The following is a 25383-nucleotide window of genomic DNA, read 5'->3' as shown; positions in this document are numbered from 1 at the left end:
TCTGTGCACAGCTCATGGGATCATACTGAGTCCTGCGCAGCTCTAGTGCATCTGGGGTGGACAAAAGATTAATATTGCTTGAAATGATGCTTTGTCTCCAGTAGAAGGACCAATTCACTGAGCCTGTCATTCTTGTATGGAAGTAGCGGATATTTGCAACAGCTGCTGCCATCAACATTCGATGCAATGGCTGCACAGCAAACTGGATAGAATAGCGGAACAGCAATGATAACACCCAAGACACAGCATAAAGTTCAATGGAGATGGTGGGACATAACGGAGCACCATTCCAAACGGGTAAAGCGAGTGTAGGTGGTTGGAACGGATACCTGATTGTTTCGTGTACGCTATTGAACTGTTCACACCGCTAAGAAGCCAACTTAAAAACTCCGCTATTCTTAAAAATTATAAAAATTGCAGACATATTACGTGGGATATCACTGAATTTGCAACTGGAACCCCTCTACTTCAAGTCGACCATGGAAGAAGTCCCGAAACGAGTCAGGACTACTCAGATCCTGAGGGGCCAGCAGCATTCGCGAGGCATATTACAGCTGCCGAATTATGACACTTAATGGGAACGCCGAAGCTTACTGTTAAGCACTGCAGCTACCAGAGTCGAGCACCGTTTGTCCTGTGGAGCCTTAGTCAATGATCGCTTGGGCATTATTGCCCAGTCAGGATATAATCTTTTCCCTTCGTTCCATTCTCTCAAGAAGTTTAAGGGATTCGAAAGGCAAAGAGGAGGTTGTTTGCAGAGGCTTCCAATTATACACAGCCGCTGGCTTTGTCGTCGGCGCTGGCTTCAACAGGCCCGCCAGACAGGAACCTCTGGACGAGATGACCATCGTGCACCTATGTTGAGCACTTAACTGATCTATACAGAATGTTTTCATGACCTATTTCCACTATCTCTGACGCTTTTGATAGCATTCTCCTGGCCGGCTCATTTGAGCACGCCAACCGAACGGGAACTAGGCTATCTTTGCATTGCCGGGCGCCGCCGGTCACTGCAGTAGAGCCCGCTAACTAAACCACGAATTAGTTTGTGCAAGTAACAAATAATTCGAAACCGTTTCTTTTTTCAGAACTAAAGGTTTGGGGACAGGGTCTGGCTGTTTCCGCTCTTGCGGTCATGTGGTGCCAAGCAACGCAAGCGGTCACCCACAAGGACTCGACGCCGCTTGCGGGTACACAGTGGCAGCACAACCGGCTCAACCGCACGATGCACACTGAAACAGTCATTCTTTTCTATAAGCATATTTATTTGAGCACTTATATGTGATGAGAAGTAATTGTTTGTTTTTGCTTACAAGCTCCCTCCAAAAGAACACGAACAACGAGAGACATCGAGCATCAGCAAGCTGTCACCTTGAGGCACCGTCGGCCTCAGCAAGGCATATTGAAGACCCTCCAGCTCTTTCAGGCTCGTCAACATACTCAATTGACAGTTTTCAATCTTTGCATCTTCTTCAAGATTTGCAAGGCCTCGAAGCCCAACTTGGCATGAGCACTCCACAAGAGCGTCGAGTGTGCTCTGCAACCGACAGCAGATTCGCTGCGTGATAACCGCTTTCACTGCCACCCGTTGTCCAGCTTCCCGTGCACATCCTTTAAAAGGGGGCCAATAATATTTTTTGCGTTCATCAGTATCTGAGAAGGGAATTTGCCGCTAGACTCTCCAGAAGTTACCGAGATGGCGGCTCTAAGCATCAGTGATGTTTCAACCAGATCCAGTGACGAGCTGGACACAATGACAACACGTGTACCATCACGTGTTCAGTCCGAGGCGAACACAGTAGTGGGCGGCGATGAAGAGGAGTTGGAGGCCGCTCGTGCTGCCTCAGCAGCCATGGGCATCACGTACTATCCTACGGGAAAGAAGGTGCTTTCCAACGCCTCTCAGTGGGAGCCAACCATATTCAGCAGCTTGAAAGCCTCTGAACTGCTGAGTCGACTGCGCATCTGCTCTTGCATTGACACTGAACGCATGGAAATGTTCCGATGCATCTTTGTGGAAGAGAAAGATGATTACGAAGGCTACGTGGCCTATCTGAGAAACCGTCTCGCTGCACAGCCGCGAAACTACACTCAGACAATGCCTATAATGCAGTCGCTGGTTGATGAAATGGAGGAAGATCTGCGGGAAGCACAGGACTCTTTAGACACTGTGATCAGAATTGCCGCAGACGTGCACGTGCGTACACTCGAGCTAACCAAAGAATACGAACAGCTGGATGATGAGCTGGTTCAGTTTGTTGAAAGAGAGGCTGCAGAGCCTGAGCAGACTGAAAACGGGCAAGATGAAAACGAAGAAAGCGCTGAAGCAGCAGAAGGCAAAGCACGCAAGGCCTTAATTTGTGATGCGGTTGCAGCAAAGGAAAAGGAGCAAAGAAAGCAGCTGCGCATTATCTTCACAGAACACAGAAGGCTTGAGCTAGTTGAATACGGAGCTTCTGTATTCCCCCTTAGCCTGAACACCGTTGCCACTCTTTGGGGTGAACCTGCAACCGTGCCGCCTCCACCCCTTCCTACTCCAGTTTCCCCCGCCTCTCCGCCAGAACAACAGACTCCCCGTATACGCATCGAAGAATCTGCTGCTGCTTTTGCTTCTCTTCAAGCCTCTGCAGATATCCACTCGAGTCAGCTTCAGCAGTTTCTGTTGCCAGAAGGGGAGATGGAGGTGCCTGCGCCTGCAGCCGGCAGCCAGTTGCAGCTGTGGATTACTCAGATGGAAAACACAGGAATAATAAATGAAAGCCATGAAACTGTCCGCAGCTTCGACAGCAGAGAGGCTTCATGCGGAACGGAAGACAGTCGTCGTGGGCGGTCACTTCGCAGCCGCTACGGTCCTTCAGGTAGGAACAGCACAGAGGCCGTTTGCCACGGCGACCCATCTTTCACATATTCTGTTTACGACGGCAGCCCTTCAAGGCTATCGGACTTCAGCGATGACTTAGATCAAGCAACAATACTTGCATGCCAATTGCTGCGCTACACTCCCGTGCCAGTTGGAGCCAGATCCGTAAGCAGCCCGCCAGCCTTGTCGAGATCAAGGGAGGCACGGCCATGAGCAAGTGGTGTCAGCCACAAATTCAATAAGTCGGCTCAAGTTTCATTCAACTTTGAAACAGCCATCAGTCTTCATCATCGTCATGTGTCGGGCGCTGGCAACACACACCTGAGTCGCGAGCGCCGCTGCATCAAGACGACAGCAGAAGGAGCAAAGCTGTTTGTCACAGCTTTTCCACTCTGTCAAGACCAACAGAAGCAGCTGCGTCACAGCTACTGCTTTGGAATTAAGTAGTAAACGCAAGTGGGAAATAATGGCAAATATATTTTAATAGGGACGCAGAAGACGGGTTGAGGAATGAGCTTCGCCCTCGAAACGCAACTGAATGACATCAGAAGTCGCGTGAATATACGCGTCGGTCAGTTGCTCGCCAAGGCGTTTTAGTAATATTTTAAGTGCGAAGATGCTAGGATCTGTCCACAGCAGATCGCTGTTACAATTTGGAACGACACGCAATAAACACTTTTTCTTAATTCTACTTCGCAGGCGTCCATGACATGCGTTTTATTCAGACTGCTAACAGCTTTCCCGCATAGAAAAGGCAGCACAGCGCATAGCACATACGTTTAGGGCAAACTGAAGTAACAGGCTCACAAATAGTTTATGGAGGCTCTCAGGTGAAGCAGAGCCGCCATCAGTAGTTGTGCTCTGGCATTTGTCCCAGGCGCACCTGCCTCTCTATTGCAGTTAAAAGCTCACTTTTAAATATTTGTGCTAAAGATTCATATGCCTAGATGGAGCTCGTTTGTTCGAAACAAAAGTAATGTGGAACCGTCACCTGTTACCCGCTGCTCTGAAAAATGGTACTCATTTCAGGAGCGCACTTGCAACCTATTTTCCGCTGCTTTGGTAAGTGGTACGTAGCCAGCAATCGCACAAAGCTGCTATAGTTTGGCCAGCTCATAATTTCTTAATCGGCAGTCTTGGCTGCAAAGGCCTATCAGGGGAGTGTAAAACAACTATGCTGGTGGCTGCTCCGTGTTTGAAGCTAGCGTTACCTCTGCTCGGATATGAAACAGCGATCAACTATTTAATCTAGCGAAAGCCCTTCAATTATTTTGGAGATAGCCACACCCTTAAAGGCGCTGTGCCACGTGGCCACTGGCTTACCCCACAGAGAGCGGTGTTTCTACTTCAAATCGTTTCTATCACGGCTCACATGTGTGGCCTTGCATGCACTGACGCACGCGTGAGACTGAGATTAAACACTTAGCGCATGCATTGGCCCGGCTTTCGGCCGCAAATCAGCTAAGTCCCTTGCGAGAAGCTGCGGTTGCGGGTGTTGGCCGCAGAGCTGGCCACTGCAACAGCCGCCCGAGAAGCAAGGGCCCCCAATGGCCGGCTGGAGCACTTTGAATTTCTCCCAGCTACTCTATGGCGGGCCAGAGGGCCCCCCCGCTTGTGCTGCACCTTCCTCTCGGCGTGCTGCTGCTGCGGCTTTTCTGGGAACCCAGCAGGATTCAGTGACACAGTTGGCTCAGCGCCAGCAGCACTTGATACTCCGTAGCTGCTGCAGTAACTGCTGCTTGATTTGCTGCTAGCTCTAGCGTCCACCTGCTTGTCCAGGGATCTCCTATTTGCAGCTAGCATGGACCCTGTTACGCCCGCAGATGAAGCATGGGAGAGAGCTTTAGCAGCTGCAATTTGTTTTGCTGCTGCTGCTGCAGTGTAACCGCTGCTGCTGGTGAGGCGCTGCAGTTTTGTGCTCGGAACTGTAGCTGCTCCTCCAAGAGCCAGTCTGAGCTGCGCACGGTTCTCTGCTGCTGCGACTCCCAGCGGAGGTTTCTGGTCCAGCCCAGCCGCTTTTATGTTGCTTCTCCGTAAACTGTCGGTTGTTTCTGATCGCCGTCGGGGCTTTTGCACAGCACGAGAAAAATTTGCTGCTGGTGCTGCAGCAGCAGTTGCTGTTGCGGCCCCGGGCCTGCCCAGACGCAGGGCTGTGCGAGTGGAGGCTGCAGCTGGTACATTCGGCTGCTCTGTCTCAGCAGCATTGCATGCAGGCTGCTGCTGCTTCTGCGCTGAGAACGCCACCTGAGAAGCCCCTGCCGCAGAAGCTGCGGACTTGGCTTTTGCTGCTGCGAAAGATCTCAGAGAAGGGAACCGAGCTCTTGTGGGGAGAGTTCCCTCTCGGAGTCTTGTGGATAGCGCCCTGGGGACCCCCGCTCCTTTGTCTTCGTGGCCAGCAGCTGCTGCTGCCTTTGTTGCAGCAGCTGCTGCAGTGAGACTGCGGCCCAGCGACATCCGAGCAGTCATGCAGGCTCTGGCTGGGAGTTCTTCAGCCGTTGATTTCCGAACTGTACACTTTGGGGGCGCCACAGGGTTGCGGCGCAGCGCCAGGTTGCGGTGAGTGTATGAGCCTCCCCTTGCTGTTGCTGCTGCTGCTGCTGTGTCTGCTGCTGCAGCCCCACCGGCTTGCAGCGAGCCCCTACAGGCGCCCAGAGGCAGTGGGAGGACCTTCTGTAGGCCATTTCCAGCTGAGGTCTTAGCTGGGGTCCCAGTGGGTTCCGCTTGCTGCCGCAGCAGCTGGGGGTTCTGAGTCATTGCTTGGACTTGTTCAGGGGCCGCTGCTGCCTGTTGCTTCTGCTGCTGCTGCTGCTGCTGCTGCTGGCTTTGCACTAAGCGGCGGCCCTGTCCACTGCTGAGCTTTGAGGAACACTGCAAATGGCGCTGCAGCTGTTCCGGCGTTTTCTGCTGCTGCTGACGAACATCGCCGCAGGCGCTCAAGGGCTTTACAAGCCTGTTGGGAACAATGAGGCCCCCAGAAGTCGAGGGTGCAGGCCGAGCCGTGCTGCTGCTGCTGCTGCTTCCCCTGATGCAGCTGCTGCTCCTGTTTCCTGTGGCATTTGCTGCAGCTTTCCAGGGAGCCGGAGGGCCCCTGGGAGTGGCAGAGGTAAGCGTTTCGAGCTCTTTGCTCCTGGCTTGGACTGCAAGGCGCTGCACTCGCCTGGTGTTGCTGCTGCTGCTGCTGCTGCTGCCAGAGGCCTTTGCAAAATTGCAAGTAGCAGATATTGTTCGATTGAGCGTGAGGTTGCTGCTTTTGCCGCATTTCGACTGCAGCAGCAAAACAGCATCGCTGGCCTCTGGCTGCACTGCAGCAGACGCTGGAGGGCCTGGGGCTGTTGTTCTGCAAGCTGCTGCTGAGGGGCCCAGCTGCCCGCGCATAGTTTCGTTTGCTGCAGGGCCCTTAGAAGCGCTCGCGGCAGCTTGTCCTGCTACAGCTGCAGCAGCGGCAGCAGAGGCAAGCCCTCTTTTTGCTGCTCGCGCTGCTGTGGCAGCAGCAGCAAAGACCGCCACCTCCTGCTGCGGACGAACCCCCCGCCCCTGCTGCAGTGTAACTGGGGTGAGCGAGCAGCGGGGAGACAAGAGAGACTGCAGCATTCGCCGCGGAGTCTTGGGGGGTCCTGCAGCAGCAGCAAATCGGTGGCTGGAATGCTGAACTTCTCGTGCTGTCAGGGGCCCTCTGAGGCTTCTGTCTTCAGTCCTTTGGCCTCCCCTTTTTTCAAGGTCGTGCTGCAGCTGCTCGTTCCGCAGCTGTTGGTGCTGCCGCAGCACGATTTGCTGCAGCACCAGCTGTGCTGCTTGCAGTGTTCCACCGCAGGAAGGCTGCTGCTGCAGCGGCTGCGCAGACTGGAGCAGCTGCGGCTGCTGCTGTTGCTGCTGTTGCTGCTGTTGCCGCTGCAGGGCTTCAAAACGCTCTCTTGAAGCACTCTGTAGGTGGCACTGGTGTGGAGTGTCGGGGCTGCAGCAGTTCTCTTCTGCAGTCTCCGTGCTGCTGCTGCTGCTGCGCTCACAAGGCAGAGCAAGGGTCATAGCCGAGGCCTCTACCTTCCCTCCGAAGCGGGGTGAAAGTGGGTCACTTTCATTTGTTGAGGGCTGCTGCTTCTGCTGCTGCTGCTGGTGCTGCTGGTGCTGCTGGTGCTGCTGGTGCTGCTGGTGCTGCTGCTGGTGCTGGTGCTGGTGCTGCTGCTGGTGCTGCTGGTGCTGCTGCTGCTGGGCTTGGGCTGCCTCCGCCTTGGGAGATGATAAAGCTGAACTGCCCCCACTGCTTCCCGTAAGCTTTGCGCCACTTTTGGCTTTAGCTCGCGGCTTCGGGGAGCAGCGGCGGTCAATCGCCTTCAGCTGCCTCGCCATTACCTGTCGCTGCTGCTGCTGCTGCTGCTGCTGCTGCTGCTGCAGTGCCGGCTGCAGACAAAGAGGCAAAGACTCCACTGACCTGCAAGGCCCCTTCAGGGTCCTTTTCCCTGCAGCAACTGCGGGCCCCATTAGCCCTCCCGAGTTCAGCGGGCCTCTTCGCATTCCTTTTGCTTCAAGTGGAGGGCAGGCTGGGGCCAGCTGAGGTAGAGGAGCAGCAGGCGCCACCGCAGCAGTGGCTGCCGGGCCACTTGCTGCTGCAGCAGATGCTGCGGCAGCTGCTGCAGCAGATGCCGCAGCAGCAGATGTTGCTGCAGCAGCAGATAGGCGCTCTGGAGAAGGATAAGGGGATGCAAGCTGCGGCACGCCCTGACTGTCAGGCAGCGCCTGTCTTTGCTGCTGCCTCGCAGCCGCCGCCTCCTCTTCTCGCCGTTTCTTTGTGCAGAGCAGATGAAAGCTGCAGCACCCACAGTCGCTGCTGCAGCAGCAGAGATGCAGCAGCCAAGGAATAGCTAAAGAAAGAGTCTGCGCTAGGACAGAAAACAAAAAGGGAAGGCAAGAGGCCTACGTAGCAGCATGGGGCCCCACAGGGTGACAGCGGATGTGGCACTCGAGGGCTTCCAATGAATAGCCACAGCGCGGCATGAGCTCCAGTATATCCCGCCTCAGCTGCGTGCACACAGTACAGGTGCCCCAAACCCTAAACCCTAAACACTAAACCCTCAGCCATAGAGCCTCAGCCCCCGGGCTTCAGGCCGTAAACCCTAACAGGCCACACCCACCTGAACTGAGGGAGGCCGCAGCCACTCCGCGCAGGCCCGACAATCGGCCACGCAGCAAACGGGGGGCCCGAAGGGCCAGCGAGAAGTGAAGAGGCCGCGAGGGATTTGCACGAACCCTTTGCTGCCGCTCAGCCTGCACGCCTATGCACATCGAGTCTGCAAGTGAACACTTTTGCTGCAGTGTCAGTGAAGAAAGGAGATCTCATTAGTTCTGTACTTCCATCAAAAAGCGGCAAATTGCTCTCGTTATGCATTCTTCTCATGCAGGGTGGAACTGGAAATGCAGCAGCAGCATTCCAGGGTCCTCCAGTGCATCTATTCATATTTTCAGCAGCGAAAATGCAAACTGTGCACATGCTAGTGCAAAAAGCCAAACAACAATGAGGAACACAGGAGCCCTTTATTTTGTCCATTGTGTTAAGACGTAAAGGACGCCCTGCAGCTAGTGACCCTTTGAGCCTCAGCACTAATGCTTAGAATGGGGCACGCAGCAGCAGCTGCAGCAGCAGCTGCTCACCAAGGGTGCTGCTTGATCTGGAGAGGCCCCAGCCTCTTGAGAGGGTTCGTGTGGAGAATGCCTCTCAGCAGATTGCTGGCCTCCGGGCTGATGTCTTTGGGGCAGCCGAAATTGCCGCTGACGATGCGGCGGTAAAGACCCTCAGTTGTGTTGTCTTCAAAGGGGAGGCGACCCACCAAGAGTGCGTACAGGATAATCCTGAGGAAGAAGAAGATCAAGTGGGAAAATGAACGCACTCGAGGCCAGCTAAGTTGAACTCCTTGCAGGAAAAGTGAAGATTCCAGCAACAGACGGGAACGGGCTAAGACTTAGAGCGAAGATGCTGCTGTTCCTGCTGCTGCTGCTGCTGCTGTTGCTGCTGCTGCAGGCGTGCTCACCCGCAGCTCCATATGTCGACGGCCAGCGGCGAGTAGAGCTTGCCCTGCACAATCTCTGGTGCTGCGTAAGAGGGGGATCCGCATGCAGTTTTGAGCATTGTTTTGTGTCTATAGATGTTAGAGAGGCCAAAGTCAACAATCTTTATGTTCAATGATGAATCCAGCAGCAAGTTTTCAGGTTTCAAATCTCTGGGAATAGGACACAAAGACAGATAACATGCGCAGATTAGTGAAGGGCTGCGCAGCAAATGTGGCTTGGCCCAGACTATTCATCATAATGAACAGAAAAGAAATAGGGGGGCCCCCAGGAGGCCACCCTTGTTCCAAAAGTGCTTGGGGGCCCCAAGGTAGGCAGAAACTCGTTCACTGCGGCAGGTTCTTCGCTAGCTGCTGCAGCTTGGTCGTTTGGGGGAAATAATTAGTCTTTTTCCTTCTAGAGAACCTTAATTGAGTCAATTGTTTGTGGTTTTGTTCGATTAAATTGTGCGGCTTTTCACCTGTGGCAGATGCACATGGAATGCAGCGCCTCTACTCCCGAGAGGATTTGCCTGAAAAGCCGCCGCGCTGTGTCTTCGTCTACGCGCTGTCTTTGCACAATAAAGTCAAACAGCTCCCCGCCGTTAGCGAGTTCCATCACCAAGTACAAACGGGAAGCAGTTTCCACTATCTGCGGACTCACGCACAAATGCAAGTCAAACAAAAAGCATTTAAGTTAAATGCAGAGCCCGCGGAGGCACCACGAGAAAAACTCGAAAGATACACAAGCCAAGAATCTGCAGTAAATGCGCCAAAATGCGCATTTCAGGAGCTGCTGCGAAGCAGCAGCAGGAAAGCTCCTGCTGCTGCTGCTGCTGCTGCGCGTGTCGAACCTCGAGCAAGTGTATGACATGGGGGTGTCTGACGGCCCTCAAAATGTGTATTTCTCTGAGGACTCTTTCTGCGTCTTCTGCTGCCTTTAATTTGTCCTTTTCCATGACTTTAATGGCCACGCATTCGCCCGTCAATGCATGCGTTCCCACGCGCACTTTGCCAAAAGTGCCCTCTCCTATGGTGCGCCCCAGGAAGTAAGACCCCACGAGCTTCTCGGGGGCCCCCCGAGTCAGCGCCGACTGCAGCTGGGCACTTTCACTTCCCCAGCTTCCCTCTGGGCCCCCAAGACCTGCGGGGCTTTCTGCAGCTCCGAAGGCCTCAAAGAACTGGGCCGGGGGCCTCTCCTGAGTGCATGCAGCAGGGGCTGGTGGCTGCAGCTGATCTTGGCTGCTATCAGCGGGCTGCTGCGCAGGCAGATCTTGCCGGTGGGTCGGAAAGGGGCCCCAGGGGCCCCCCGTGGAGGCCTTGCTGCTGCAAATTATTTCCCCCCTCAAGTTCACTGTGCCCGGCCGGGGGCCCCTCTCTGTCAAAGAGCCTCCTGCTGCCTCCCGCAATTTGCTGCCTCCCATGCAGCGGATCCTGCGGGCCTCCAGCTGCTGCACGAGGCTTTGCACGCGGTTTCGGGAGGCCCGCGGGGTTTCGCTGTGTGGCGGGGGGCCCTGCAGGCTGCTGCTGCAGTCCGCAGCAGCAGCAGCAGCAGCAGCAGCAAAGGTCGACGGCCTCGCCGTCAGGTGGCCCCGCCGCTGCTGCTGCAAAAGACCATCCGCAAGACCCTCCGCCTGCCACTCGCTGTACTGAGACATGCGAAGAGTATAGTCTCTCATTGCTGCTGCTTCACTAGGGTCCAGGCGTTTGCTGCGCCCCGGGGGCCCCTGCTGCCCCTGGATGGGGGGCCCCCAGGGCGCCTCCAGCTGCCTCGGGCTTTCCGCGGGGGCCCCCGCTAGGGGCCTCAAATCCAGCGAGAGGCCCTTTCCTGCATGCGTTCCGCGCTGAGCTGCTGCTGCTGCTGCTGCAGTTGCTGCTGCTGAGGCGGGCTGGCGACTAGTGGAGGACAAAGAAGGACTTTCGGGGCCCCCAGGGGCCCCAGGGGGGCCCCCAGATCCCCTCCGGCCTCTGCTGGGCCGCTCGGACGCTTCTGGGTTCCTGGGAGAGCGCTGCGATTCGTGTGCAGCTTGCTGCAGCTGCTGCTGCGGCTGCTGCTGCGCCTGCTGCTGCTGCTGCTGCTGCTGGTGATGGTGGTGATGGTGAGGGGCGCTGCACTCGGAGTGGCCGCCGAAGTTCAACGCCTTAGCCTGCGCAAAGGCATGCAGGACTGTCGTGGGGCCCCCTGAGTGGGGGGGCCCCCTTAGCTCTTGGAGGCCCCTGGGGGGCCCCCTGTAGGTACACAGGTGCAGCACAGACTCTGGGGCCAGAGAGGAGCAGCCATTACGGACCCAGCGGTGCCGCAGAGGCACTCGGCCCTCGTGGGCTGCCCCAGTGAAGTGAACCCTGGAGGTTCTGGGGCCCTGGGGCAAGGGCTGCGAGGAGTTGGGGGGGGCCCCCCCCAGGGGCCCCCCTGGGGGCCCGCCCTCGGTTTCACTTGTGGCGTTGGGGCTACAGGATCCTATAGCTAGGTGAAGCCGAGGGACCAGTGGTCTCCGATTCTTGGGGTCCTGGGGGGCCTTCTGGGGGGCCCCAAAGAATAGGGGCTCCCCTGCAGGCAAAGAGGGGGGCGCCGCCGCAGGCTTCATGGCCCCAGCAGCAGCAGCACAGGGATAGACTGGAGGGTTGAGGGGGCGCAGCAGGGCCAAGAGTCAGTTCGCGCATCATAAATCTGAACTTAAAACGAGAACAATGGCGAAAAGTGGCTTCCCATCAATGAAGAGTGGACTCCTGGCTGTCCTTTCAGTCGGAGATCTACAGAGCCAGCGGCTCTCCTTTGGCCCTCTCCTCTCTACTTTTCTACAGGTTTGATCCCACTTAATTATTTGCGTCTTTGTTTTTGCTACCGCTGCTGAGAGTGGCTTCAGAGGCCTGCGCTGGAGCGACGCCGCGTCTGCTGTTAAGAGAGCATATTCCGAGAGTCAACTGGAAAACTGGGAATAAATATGAAAACGAAAAAAAAATTAAAAAGAGTGGTTCAGTGGAAGGTCAAGGAAGACAAAGTGAGCTGGGAAAGACACATACAGCCACAGGACTTGAAGGGCTCACAGGCGACTCGCTGGTCGGTGACACCAGAAACGAGCACATACATGCAAGAGAGAAATACACCAAGAAAAGGCAAGCAAAAGATAAACTTGGGCACTTTTGCTCTTCAAATTTTAAAGAAGTACAATAGAATTAGGGGAAGAAACAAACGGCAACGCCGGCGCGAGGAAGGCCTGACACCTTTGCCTTGAGTGTTTGAGCACGCGCAGCAGTCTGCAGCTACTGCTGTTGTTTCTGTCCCTCTCAGTACGAAACAATGTGAAGTGTATTGGCTTTAGACAAGCAGATCTTTAATTTCCAATTATGTTCATGCTACAGAAGAGGCAGCATGCCACATGCGCGGCCACCTACTGGGGCCGCAGCCACCGCCAGCCAAGAGGCCCCTTCGTCTTCCCAATGATCCAGCGCGCGTTTTACTCCTTTTTTCTTGCAAATAAACCTGAAATAAAAATTTTAAAATATAAAAGGACTGATTTTGTGGATACTTGCATGAGAAACGCCGCAGGACTCACGAAGGCAGGTCTCTTTCTTCCTTTTCTGCGGGCGCAGCCGACGGGGAGCCGTGCACGGACAATCGTGAGTCCTTCGGCCTTTTCTATGAAATCAATACTGCTTAAAACCCTATAATTGCTTGTTACTTGTACCTTTTTCTCAGCGCAATTTTTTGCAAAACACTGCGGACAACTCGTTCGATCCAACGGCTTCCGGTTTCGGATGTGTGGCAAGCTCACCCCGCCTTGCTTTGCACAATAATGCCTCAAAAGCATGCTCGTTCTTTTACTGACCTTCATTTTCCACTGCATTTATCTGAAAATTGGAACTTGGGCTAGTTTCCTGGCTTGACGGCCGATGCAACTGCGGTTTACTTGTGGTGGGGTTTGAAGTTGGTTAGGAGCGTCCAAGTGACCCTAAGAGCTCCCCTAGCCTAATATGTCTTTCCCGTCCTTTAAATGTTGAATCAGCATTAGGGTAAATTTAAAATAGGTTTATTATAACCATGAAAAGCATAAATGTGGAAAATATAATTGTGCGCAAGTCAAAGTTGCCAAAGTTGGCGATGAAACGAAGTCAGTCGGTAAGCAGGCAATTCAGATTTAAATGTCAGCAGCATCGCAACTAGTTGTGCAGTCGATAATGCCATTTCAAAGTATCAGAGTCTTTAAAACTATGATCGAACTAGTTTGTGTGGAAAAAATGGCGAGAAAGACAGAGAAGGACAGGAGCCCAGGAGCAGCAACTCTTCACGCAGCAGTGAGGTTCAAAAGCTGAAACGAATAGACTCTGATAGATACTGTACAGGCTAGTCCTTTTAAAAGCAGAGTCTGTTCCATTTTAGCATGTTTTTCCACTTATCTCATTCGTTTTTTCATGAAAGTTTCCCATTCTAGCTGCACAGAGCGCATTCACAAAAGCAGAAAGGGTAACAGCCAGCATTCAGATTCTTGAATTTTTCGTGCATCCTCAAGGAACAAAAGCGACCGTGGCTGATATGCGTGGGCAATTGTACATTTTCGGGTGCATGAGAGCATCAGAGTGTGCAAGGCCATTTCTTCTGATTTCTGGTGACTGTCATTCCTTATTGGTCCTTCTATTTGCCTTCCGTGATTTCTTTTTTCCCGCCGAGAACTGAAACACGAGTTATATCCAATTGCAGATTGAAAACTGGCTGAGAAGAGCGGAAATTTTCGTGGAAAAGACTCGAGGTTTCAGGACCTATGGCGCAAAGTTAAGGTGACACCTCCAAACTGACCCCGTATAGACTTAACGAGATTTCATAAACAAAAATGAGAATATAAATGTCCTGAAGAACGAACACACTTCAATTTGTGCGTCTCTTCCGCGACGTGTGCAGAGGGATTAGAACTTTTTAGAATGCCGGTTCGTTCCTTCGGCATTAACTCACAGAGTGTTTGTGCCTATCCTGCTAAGTTCGCAAGCCAGTGAAGGCATTGCGCGCAGCTGCAGGCTACTTCATGTGTGCGGAAAAAACGCAAGATGTGATAGTTATTTAACTTAGAAATCCGTTTTGCAATTGTCATTTACAGTCACTGGGTAATACTGGTGAATCGAAACTGCTCCCACAGGTTTCAGCAATAAATAAGTTACTCTTTGGCGGTTTCTTCAGTTTTCGAAAGAAAGTCAGTGGACTGAAAACGGGACTCAGCGTTAGATAAAATTATTATTTATAATAGAGCATGGGCTGGAGAGAAACTGCAGCCTGGAGCTGGCTTAGGCTGCATGCAAAGGAAGTCTAGTCCTATGTGTCTTGGCAAAACCCTATCTTTGAATTCAATAAAGTCTTTAAAACAATAAAAGCTGTGCCTTTCATGCTTTTAGTGAGGCCGATGAACATTTGCAAGAGTCTTTCAGCTTCAGGTTGTTGCAGTGTCACTGGTGTAGCAGCTGATCTGAGATTCAATCTGCAACAGCGTAGGCCTAGAGCCCTACTTGAAACTCTGGGGAGCAAAAAAAGAAAGAAAATAAAACAAATATGCTAAATAAAACGAAAGGAATGGAAAACTTGGTGAAGTAGACGAAAACAAAGGCAAGAAATGCAAACAAAGGAAAAGTCCACAGCTGCTGCTTCGTTGCCGCAGCCAAAGTAGGTAGCCAATTTGTAGTTGAGGAAGCAATCAGTTGATCTTTTGCATATCATTATCCTTTGTAATTCAAATTAAATTTTCAAGTTGACTCAGAATCACTTCTTTGCGCTGTTTGTTACATTAAACTTGAAAAATATTATGTCCCCGTCCTCCACGACGTAGTCCTTGCTGCAAAAGCAAAACATAAGGGGTTTTGGAAAAGTATAAAAGCACAAGATTAACTTTTCTATATTTCCATTTCTCTGAATCTTTGTCACTATTTCAAAAGGTATTAAAACTTTTTCTAGTTATAATACCTTTTGAAATAGTGACAAAGATTCGGAGAAATGGAAATATGGGCAATAGAAGCTTATGGAAGTTCATATAATTTAAGAGAAATTTTAAATTATAAATCTGATGATATTATTGTGCCACGTAGAACACCTGATTATCCTGACTATGTAACTTATCTGAACACAATGTGTTCTATTGGTTCAATTAGTACTGTCTTGAGAATTATTAGATACATATGAATATAATGGAGATTCTACTTCTATTATAAAAGGATCTGCATTAAAAGAAAAGAGTTAAGTGATGGGAAGGCCAAACAAAAAATAAATCAAAAACGGACAAGCATTGCCAAATGCAGCAGAAACCAAAACATTTCTAGTGTGCTGTCTCTGCCAATGCAGACTGTGAAACTGGCACGAGAAAGCCGAATTAAAAAACTGAAAAACAAAATCCAAACAAATTGCAGACATTTGCAAGAAAACCGAATTAAAAAACTGAAAAACAAAATCCAAACAAATTGCAGACATTTGCAAGAAATAATTCTGCAGATAACCGAAAAAATGTCATGAACTACACGCCACGAGACTGCTGTGCGATGTGGTAGCTAAGTACAATTGGGGTTTGTGCAGCTCTAAACCCCAAACCCTAAACCCTAAACCCTAAGTACTGACCCCTTTTGCAAGTATTTCCCTGCTGCTTTCACTGCATTCTCGCTGCCGAGCTCGACGAGGTCTGTGTACTTGTACACTTCAGCACAAATGAACCCGCGTTCAAAATCTGTGTGAATTACACCGGCAGCCTGAGGGGCCTTGGTGCCTGAAAAGCAGCAAAGAAAAGAACAAATTTGCATGCAAAAGCTTCAAAAAGGTTTGCATGCATGTACACATAAGTACTTGCATGCATTTGTAACAGAACTGCATCCTTGAAATATTCAGTATATAAAACAGCTTCTTTCTCATTGTTATACTCAGAGTGTCCTCGTACAGACCGTTGTTAATAGTAAAAAGCTAAAAAATAAAAACAAATACATTTTATAATTATATATTTTCATGAACATAGATATATTCCCGTGCTTATTTATGACCACGCTTCAGTGCTGCAAAACGCGGGGTGTATCCGCAGGTTTATGCATCAGTGCAAACACGACTGCCCATTTATTTGCATTATAATTTGCAAAATCTGTCTAATGAGTTCAATAATAGAGAAATATAAATATTAAAAATGCTTTTGTAAATATTTGAAACACTTATAGAGGACTAATGTGCATTTGAAATGTCAGGAAAGCTGCAGTCTGGCACGCAGTGCCCGAGCATGAACAGGAGGAAAATCAGTAATTAAAAGGTGGATTCGAAAAGGAAAAAAATAATAATAAAACTTAAAAGTATATTTGAGAGCAGTGAGCTGCTTAGACATGCAAGTTAAAGAAGTACTAAAAGGGGCTGTTCCGGGAATTGAACCCGGGACCTCTCGCACCCTAAGCGAGAATCATACCACTAGACTAAACAGCCACGACCTCCGCTGCTTCAAACACCACCGAGTTGCGCAATTCTTAACAAATGGACTTAGCCGAAATTTCACTTAAAGCAGATTAGACAGCAGCAGCAGCAGCAGCAGCAGCAGCAGCAAAGTGCTGAGGTCCTTTTTAGCAGGAAGCAGATTGACGCGGCAGTTCAAGTAGGGGAGAGGAAGCAGCAGCAGCAGCAGCAGCAGCAGCAGCAGCAGCAGCGAGAACAGAGAACAGAATAGTTTGAGAGAAATGGAAAGAACAAATGCAGCAATTTGAAAAAAGAAGAAAAGTGTCTTTTGGGATTTTCAACTTCAAAGAAAGCACCTGCGCGAATTGTCCAGCACTTCACTTCGTCTTCGCCACAAGTAAAGAAATGAATTAAATGCAACGCATGATAGCCAGTTTGAATTATTTTGTCAAGCATGCTTTTGGAGGCTCCGCTGCTCTGCACACACAAACCCCCCAAACCCTAAACCCTAAACCCTAAACCCTAAACCCTAAACCCTAGGCCGGGAAAGCTGCACGCACAGCCCCGCTTGTGTGGGATAAAAACGCGTTATTTGCAACTAAATGGAAAAAGTGCATTTAATGTTTCTTTAATTGGAGAAAGTCGAAAAATGAATGCAGAAGTTGAGGTGTCTGTACACCCGAAAAAACGCACCTTGATGTAGTTCTGGCGCTCCTCTTCGCTCGCCATTTCTGCAAGTTTGTTTTCGAAGACTGCGGAGTAGGGAATGATGGGCCCTTGGACATTTTCTTGGACCCAGTTGTGGATTTTGGCCAGCCATTTGTTCTTTTGTCGAATGAAGTCTTTTTCACTCAAGTTCACGAGATAAACGACTGTCTTCGCCGTCAAAAACTGGTATTCGTTCAGCACTTCCACTTCTGCTGCTTTCCAGTTCCCTGCAGCGAGACCCACCCCCAAGTGCTGCGGCCGGGCTCAGCAGCAGCAGCAGCAGCAGCAGCAGCAGCAGCAGCAGCAGCAGCAGCAGCAGCAGCAGCAGCAGCAGCAGCAGCAGCAGCGGGGAGCGCACCTTGCTGCACCCACTTGTTGTCCTGCAGCAACTTTATGACAGCCTGGAGAACTTCTTCCTGCAGCTTTTTGTTTTTGTCCAAAACCTTTTGCTGCCTGCTGCTGCTGCGCTGCTCCTCCAGCAGCCGCTGCGCCCTTTCCAAGTCCTTCAGCCGCAGCTCAGCAGCAATTGTCGCCAAGTCCTTCACGGGGTCCACTTCGCCTTCGCTGTGCACCACTTCTTCGTCTGCAAACGCCCGCACCTGCAGCAGCAGCAGCAGCAGCAGCAGCAGCAGCAGCAGCAGCAGCAGCAGCAGCAGCAGCAGCAGCAGCAGCAGCAGCAGCAGCAGCAGCGGTTGGAGGCTTGCATGCAGTTGCAGCGTTTCAATATTCTTCATTTTTTGTTGTTTTGTCTTTAATTGTTTTGGATCTTTTGAATACTTTTAAACTTTGTTTAAATTCCAAATGAAGAACTTTTAAAAACCATTTTAAATTTAAAAAATAAATTTATATTTTCATTTGCTGCTTCCTGCTGTTTATCATAAATGAATTATTTGGACTTTGTGCATCTTGCAGCTGCATTTTCTGTATTTGCTGCATTCTGTAACTATAGATATCATCTTTGCTGCTGCTGCTGCTGCTGCTGCATTTGCTGCTGCTGCTGCTGCTGCTGCTGCTGCTGCTGCTGCTACTCCTGCCACTCGCCGCTGCTACTACTACTGCTGCTACTACGAACACTGCTGCTGCTGCTGCTGCTGCAACGAATGGCGCTGCCGCTACGAATACTGCCGCTACGAAAACCGCTTCCGCTGCTGCTGCTGCCGCTGCTGCTGCTGCTGCTGCTGCTGCTGCTGCTGCTGCTGCTGCTGCTGCTGCTGCTGCTGCTGACCACGTGGTAAATGCCGTCGACGGCCTGGATGTGAGAGAGAAAGGCGTTGCCGAGGCCCTCGCCCTTGTGCGCTCCAGGGACAAGTCCGGCGATGTCGAAAATCGACAGAGTCGCAGCAACTTCGCTTTTGGGGGAGAAGTGGCTGCACAGCCACTTGAAACGCTCGTCCGGCACTGCAGCAGCAGCAGCAGCAGCAGCAGCAGCAGCAGCGGCGGCGGTAGCAGCAGCGGCGGCAGCAGCGGCGTATCGCCACAGCAGCAGCAGCAGCAAAGGGAACGGTCCTAGCAGCAGCAGCAGCGGTATTTGTAGCTGTGCCAGGGGTAACAGCAGCAGCAGCAGCAGCAGCAGCAGCAGCAGCAGCAGCAGCAGGGCCTCACCGTTCATCCTTGCCTCGTGAGGGTCAATTGTGCAGAAGGGATAATTTTCCGCGGGAACGGACTGCTTGGAAAGCAAGTTGAAAGTGGTGCTTTTGCCCACATTGGGGAGGCCGACCATTCCCATTTTGAGGGTATTTTTGGGTCTGCAGCAGCAAAAAAGCATTTAATATTTCACATTTATTAAAATAATTCATTTTTATTAATTTAAATCAAAAAAAATGAACAAAAATGACCCAATTTCGACCATTTTGCACTTTTCACTCCCCAGGTGTACGTACACCTCAGCGAATTTAAAACAAAATTAATTGTTCTGCTGCGCTGGAGTCTGCCATTTAAATAAAACAATTCCTGTTATTAATTACAATAAAATGGCAAAGAAATCCGGACTAATTGAGCTGCAATTGAAACAAAAAGACCAAAAACCCGCGAAGGTCCACTGGTCACAGCGGTGGTCCACTGGTCTGTCTTGCCTGCCAAGAAGAATCTTTTCTTCAACTTCTTCCTTTTTCTTGGGGGCCATTTTCCTTCTTTTGGAGCAGCAGCAAAGGAGAAGAAGCAAAGGGGGGCTGCGGGACAGCAGCAGCAGCAAGCAGCAGCAGAAGCAGCAGCAAAACGCGCACTGTGAGGGCTTGCTGCTGCAGCAGCTGCTGCAGCAGCGCTGCAGCACTTCTTCTCCTCTAGACTTTTTCTTTATTCCCTAACTCCAAAAAGGCCCCAAAAATGCCTCCAAGTCCACACACTAAAGCCACTAAGCCAGCCCAATTCTCTGCATGCAGTGCCAGTTTTAAAAAGCTTTCAATTTGGCCCAACTCTGCGTTTTTGCTGCTGCTGCTGCTGCTGCTGCTGCTGCTGCTGCTGCTGCTGCTGCTGCTGGTCTCACGTCGCGGGCCGCCGTTCCAGGGCGCTTGTCGTTGAGCTGCTGCAGCAGAAAAATTTTTAATTTAAATTTAAATTAATTTTATTTATTTATTTATTTTAATTGCTAAAGGAACCCCCAGGAAGGCTCGCCTGCTCACAGCCCCACAGCCCCCGGCTGCATGCATGCAGCGACTGCATGCGCTCAAGGACGGGTTTAACAAATTAAATTGGTTGAAATGAATAAATTTATTAATTTAATTTATAAAAATTAATTAAATTAATAAATTAATTTATTTTAATTCAATTTAAAACAATCAAAGGGCTATAACTGCTGCTCAGCCCTGCAGGTCTTCGAGAAGAGTGGCGTTTCTGGTTTTCAGGATTTGCCAAATTACACTTCTGATTCACTTCTTGGCATTATTTTTAATTTATTTAAATTTAATAATTTAAAATTCATTTATTTATTGCTATTTAGCATTTAATTGAATTAAAATGCTTCGAAATGAGCCGCTTTTGAAGCCAGAGAGCTGCTAGCTGCTGCTGCTGCTGCTGCTGCTGCTGCTGCTACTGCTGCTGAGGGAGAAACTCAGGAAATAAACGCATTTCTTTAAAGTTGAAATCCTAATTTGCCATTAAATGCAAAATAAAGAAATACTTATTAAAAGAATTTAAATAAAATTATAAATTTAAATTCTAATTTGCCATTAAATGCAAAATAAAGAAATACTTATTAAAAGAATTTAAAATAAAATTATGAACTGACACTAGATGTAAAATAGAGAAATATTTGTCCAAAAATTTTTTTATAAAATATTTGTTTTTCAATAAATGCAATTTAAACGAAACTCGAAAATTAAATGCCAGTCAAATTTCCTCTTCAAGAAAATTCTGCTCTATTATCCTTTTGCATATCTTTTTTAAATTAAAAAATAAAAGTAAAATATTTCCCGAAGTCCTGCAGCAAAAAGAAGTGACCAGTGGTCACATTTTGCCGGCAGCACTGGTCCACTCAGCAGCAGCATTTTAGGAAGTTCATTTAATAAAAGATAATTCAAAAGAAATAAAAAAATACCATTTAATGCCACTTTCAAATAAATGACTTTTAAAGTCTTTTGAAAAATATTTTGAGACATTTTGTCTTTCAGTGGATCAAAAGACACAAAAAAGGCTTCCTAATAAATACCTTTTCAAGATTCCAGGCCTACACTTTAGGGTTTAGGGTTTAGGGTTTAGGGTTTAGCGTTTAGGGTTTAGGGTTTACACTGCGGCAAAAAAGACCATTTGGACTCAGTTTTAATTTTTAATTCTCTTTTTTAAAGATTTTATTTTTAATTATCTTTTAATTCATTTCTTGAATTCATTTTAATCAATAAACTCTTATTAATATTATGTTTTTCTTAAATGTAGCATCTGTACTTGAAATGGCTTTCTAATAAATACCTTTTCAAGATTCCACGCTTACACTTTAGGGTTTAGGGTTTAGGGTTTAGGGTTCAGGGTTTAGGGTTTAGGGTTTAGGGTTTAGGGTTTAGGGTTTACACTGCGAAAACTTTGGCGGCTGGTCTGTTTTTTTTCCTTTTCAATTTGCTGCTGTTCAGCTGCTGCAGCTTCTTGCTGCTGCTGCTGTGGTCCGTCAAAGCATCGTAAGCGACGTGCCCGCCCCTGCACTTCACCTCGAGTCGCAGAAGGCAGCAGCAGCAGCAGCAGCAGCAGCAGCAGCAGCAATAGGAAGCGCCATGAGCAGCAGGCGCAGCAGCGGCAGCTGCTGCCGCAGGTGTTTCACGAGCAGCAGTCTGAAGAGCCTTTATACGGGGCCATACTCGTACCTCTTTTGTTCTTGCTGCTGCTAGCTGCTGCTGCTGCTGGCTGCTGCTGCTGGCTGCTGCTGCTGGCTGCTGCTGCTGGCTGCTGCTGCTGGCTGCTGCTGCTGCCTGCTGCTGCTGGCTGCTGCTGAAGCTTCAGGAGCAGCAGCATTTTCAATATCCTCTTATGTGTAGTTTTGCTGCTGAAGCCCCGCAGATCCTTCTGAGCGCCGCAGCGCCTTTGCACAGACACCGCAGCAGCAGCTCAGAAAAGAAGCCGTTGCTGCTGCTGCCTGTAAGCTTCTTTGCTGCAGCAGCAGCAAAGTCTTTGCTGCAGCAGCAGCAAAGTCTTTGCTGCAGCAGCAGCGAAAGAAGCATGCATGCTGCACTTGAAATAATATTTATTTGGAAATAAAGTTTGGTTTATATTATATTTAAATTCCTTTCCACTTCAGAAGACGCCTTCTTAGCTGTGAGTGGGACCCGCGCAGGGGCAGCTGTACGTACACCCGACAGCTGCGCCTCAATGCAACAAAGTCCGGGGAAGTTGGGGTGTAATTGCGAGATTCCCCGATTTGATGCATCAAAAAAAGCAATTAAATTTTAATGATTTAAGATTTAAATTGTATTTGTTCATTTATTTGAGCTGAATGCCAGTTTGCAGTGCTTTTTCCCGCAGTCGTGACACCCGGGCTCCAGCCTCCAGGGGGTCCTCAGCATTCGCTGCGGTTTTTGCAGCAAATAAAGGCAAAACGATCCTTTTAAATTAAAAATGAAATTAAAAAGTAACTTTAAAATATATTTTAAATTCATTTCATATTCTGGCCGCCGATTCGAGTCCAAAGCCCCCTGCTGCTCAGGTGTACGTACACCCGAACACAATCACCACCAAGCCACCGCGCCTTCTGGGGCCCCCCGTTTGTCTTTCAAATTCGTTATTCTTAATAGCTGCAGCATTTTTATTTATAATTTGTAAAATATAACTGATTAAATAAACAAAAAACACCCTGGACTGCAGCTTTCTGCTATATCTGTGCTTCTTCCGTGGGGCCCCCAGCGCTGTCTGGGGCCCCTCGCTGCTGCTGCTGCGTCTCTGTGCCCTTCTAGCCACACTTTTGCAGCAATTAAGACAAGAGGGGCCCCCAGGCAGCACTATGGGGCCCCCCTTGGGGGCTCGGAGGCCCAGGGGCCCCTCAGAGGACCCTCAGCCTTCCCCGAAGCGCCGCTGCAGCTCCCCGGGGCCCCCTGCAGACGCGCACACCGCAGCAGCAGCAGCAGCAGCAGCAGCGGCCGCGCCAGAGCCAGCAGCAGCAGCAGCAGCAGCTCAAGCCGCCGCAGCAGCAGCAGCAGAAAGGGAGGCCGAGGCCATCCCTCCCTTTTCCGAAGTGCTGCTGGACCGCCTCCAGTCCGGAGAGTACCTGCTGCTGCTGCTGCAGCACGTGCTGCGGCAGCGGCTTCGTGCTGCTCTCAGGGGCGAGCTGCACAGCATATCATTAGGGGGGCCCCCGGGGGGCCCCCCGCGGAAGAGTGGGTTTGAGCCTTCCCCGCTTGTGGAGTCTTTGCTGCGGGGCGAAAGTGCTGCTGCTGCTGCACTCCGCGCCCGCAGCAGCAGCAGCAGCAGCAGCAGCAGCAGCAGCAGCAGCAGCAAGGGGGCTTCTGTGGAGGCGGTGGCTGGGGCCTTTGCTGCGAAGCTTATTTGCTGCCTCGAACTTAAAGAGAAAAGCAGCGTTTTGGTTTTGGGGCCCCGCGGCTCCGGTGCAACAACAGCAGTTGAGTGCGCGCTGCGCTTCGTGCAGCAGCAGCAGCAGCAGCAGCAGCAGCAGCAGCAGCAGCAGCAGCAGCAGCAGCGGCAGCTGCTGGTGGTGCGTGTGAACTGTTCTTTGTACGCGAGCGACACGGCGATCCTGCAGGCGATCGTGCGTCGGCTGTGCGCGGCGTTGCAGCAGCGGCAGCTGCTGCAGCAGCAGCAGCAGCAGCTGCAGCAGCTGCTGCAGCAGGGCGGCGGCAGCTTCGGCGACTGGCTGCAGCGGCTGCAGCTGCTGCTGCTGGACTGCTGCTCGCTGCTGGGGCGGGCCGTGCTGCTGGTGCTGGACCGCGCGGAAGTTTGCTGCTTGCTGCAGCGGGAGCGCAGCAGCAGCGGGCAGCAGCAGCAGCAGCAGCAGCAGCTGCTGTACAACCTCTTCGACCTGCAGCACGCACAAGGCCTCCACATCTTCACTGTTTGTCTTTCTCCAGTTTTGGATTTAATTGATTTTATGGAAAAAAGAATTCGCAGCAGATTTACAATGCAAAAACTCGCTCTCTCTTCGGGTGTACGTACACCCCAGCTCCTCCGCTTCCTCCGCAGCAGCCTACTCGCCGTCGACGCCCAGCAGCTCCTCGCCCCCAGCAGCAGCAGCAGCAGCAGCAGCAGCAGCAGCAGCAGCAGCAGCAGCAGCAGCAGCGGCGGCGGCGGGGGGTATGGGGGGGACTTGCAGAGGGCTGAGAGGTTTCTTAAGGCCTTCGATGCTGCAGTCGACAAAGAATTCAGTGACCCCAAATTTGTTGTCAGTCTGCTGCTGCTGCTGCTGCTGCTGCTGCTGCTGCTGCTGCTGCTGCTGCTGCTGCTGTTCTGGGCGTGCGTGCTGCTCGGGGGTGGCCGCGGTGCTTGCTTCTTTGCTGCTCCTGCTGCTTCGCAATAGCCGTTGCTGCTGCTGCTTCTCCACGCGCGTCCTTCGCTGCTGCTGCTGCTGCTGCTGCTGCTGCTGCTGCTGCTGCTGCTGCTGCTGCTGCAGGCTCTGTGCGAGCGCGCTCTGGCTTTGGGGCGAGACGCCCGCAGCTTCATTGTTGCTGCTGTGCATCCGCTGCTGCTGCTGCGGCCCCCGCTGCCGCGTGCTGCTGCTGAAGCAGCAGCAGCAGCTTGGGGGGCCCCCGAGGCCCCCGAGGCCCTCTCGCCGCTGCACTCGCCTATTCGGCAAACAGAGGGGGGCCGCAGCTGCTGGCAGCAGGAGCCTGCTGCTGCTGCTGCTGCTGCTGCTGCTGCTGCTTCTCCCGTTGCTGAGGGGGACAGCCAGCAGCAGCAGCAGCAGCAGCAGCAGCAGCAGCAGAAAAAAAAGGAGGGATTGCGGCTGAAATTGTGTGCAGACGCAATCAGTACTGCGGAGGTAAGGCGAGCAGCAGCAGCAGCAGCAGCAGCAGCGACAGCAGCAACAGCAGCAGCAGCAATAGCAGCAGCAGCAATAGCAGCAGCAGCACGAACAGCGTGAACTGTGTCAGGATTCCGTGTCTTTGTTTTCCCTTCCCTTCGCGGACTACTGCACATCATTCCTCTTACGTGCGCTGCTGCTGCTGCTGCTGCTGCTGCTGCTGCTGCTGCTGCTGCTGCTACTTGTGCTGCTTTTGCTTCTGCTGCTGCTTGTGCCTGGTGCCATTTTTGCTTCTGCTTTTGCTGCTGCTGCTTCTTGCGCTGCTGCTCCTTCCAACGCCCCCGCGCACTGCTGCTGCTGCTGCCGCTGCTGCTGCCGCTGCTGCTGCTGCTGCTGCTGCTGCTGCTGCAGCAGCAAGACCCGGAGTGGCAGGAGCTGTCGCTGTCTGAACACTTGGTGCTGGCAGCAATGGCGAAGCTGCACCGCAGCAGAATTTTGCCGAAGACTTTTGCTGCTGTTTTGCGAGAAGTTAATTCCTTCTTCAAAATGCAAGACTTGCGCACTCAAACGGTCTCCCAGCAGGTCCCAAACCCTAAACCCTAAACCCTAAACCCTAAACCCTAAACCCTAAGCCCTGAGGCGCAGCGGCGGCCTCAGCCGCCGCCGCTTCGTCCGTTTGCTGCTGCTTCCTCTCCTCCTCTCCAATTTATTTATTTATTTATTTATTTATTTATTTATTTATTTATTTATTTATTTATTTATTTATTTATTTATTTATTTATTTATTTATTTATTTATTTATTTATTTATTTATTTATTTATTTATTTATTTATTTAATTTATATTCTCTGCTGCAGGGGCTGCGGCGGGCCTTCGCGCGGCTGCACGAAAGGGCCATTTTGGAGCGCTGCTGCTTCGGGCTGCAGCACTTAGGGTTTGCTGCTGTTGCTGCTGACCTTTTGGGGACTCATTTGCCTTCCAAGTTCCCCAAACACGAACAGTA

At 51.1% G+C, this 25383-nt stretch overlaps 4 protein-coding genes across 4 annotated transcripts; 2 read left to right on the top strand and 2 right to left on the bottom strand.

Annotated features, from left to right (window-relative positions):
• Nucleotides 1-1696: 1696 nt before the first annotated feature.
• ENH_00006390 (hypothetical protein, conserved) lies at nt 1697-3073 on the top strand (the record flags this gene model as incomplete). The annotated part of the gene is made up of 1 exon (XM_013578516.1): nt 1697-3073. One exon carries the CDS (start codon nt 1697-1699, stop codon nt 3071-3073), a length of 1377 nt encoding a protein of 458 aa, XP_013433970.1.
• Nucleotides 3074-4321: 1248 nt separating this feature from the next.
• On the bottom strand, nt 4322-10319 carry ENH_00006380 (CAM kinase, SNF1 family, putative; the record flags this gene model as incomplete). Its single annotated transcript, XM_013578515.1, has 6 exons — nt 4322-7729; nt 7987-8119; nt 8504-8701; nt 8881-9069; nt 9378-9547; nt 9750-10319. The coding sequence occupies 6 exons, from the start codon at nt 10317-10319 to the stop codon at nt 4322-4324; spliced, it is 4668 nt and encodes a 1555-aa protein (XP_013433969.1).
• Nucleotides 10320-14635: 4316 nt separating this feature from the next.
• ENH_00006370 (GTP binding protein, putative) lies at nt 14636-18719 on the bottom strand (the record flags this gene model as incomplete). The annotated part of the gene is made up of 7 exons (XM_013578514.1): nt 14636-14708; nt 15482-15626; nt 16642-16762; nt 16979-17220; nt 17352-17592; nt 18219-18391; nt 18596-18719. The coding sequence occupies 7 exons, from the start codon at nt 18717-18719 to the stop codon at nt 14636-14638; spliced, it is 1119 nt and encodes a 372-aa protein (XP_013433968.1).
• Nucleotides 18720-22409: 3690 nt separating this feature from the next.
• On the top strand, nt 22410-24402 carry ENH_00006360 (hypothetical protein, conserved; the record flags this gene model as incomplete). The annotated part of the gene is made up of 3 exons (XM_013578513.1): nt 22410-23801; nt 24030-24287; nt 24379-24402. 3 exons carry the CDS (start codon nt 22410-22412, stop codon nt 24400-24402), a joined length of 1674 nt encoding a protein of 557 aa, XP_013433967.1.
• Between the last annotated feature and the right edge of the window lie 981 nt (nt 24403-25383).

This window comes from Eimeria necatrix, genomic scaffold, assembly GCF_000499385.1.
Source record: "Eimeria necatrix Houghton genomic scaffold, Enh_scaff118, whole genome shotgun sequence".
Lineage (NCBI taxonomy): Eukaryota > Apicomplexa > Conoidasida > Eucoccidiorida > Eimeriidae > Eimeria > Eimeria necatrix.
Note: the sequence above shows the minus strand (reverse complement) of the source record. Positions and strands in the feature narration are given on the sequence as shown.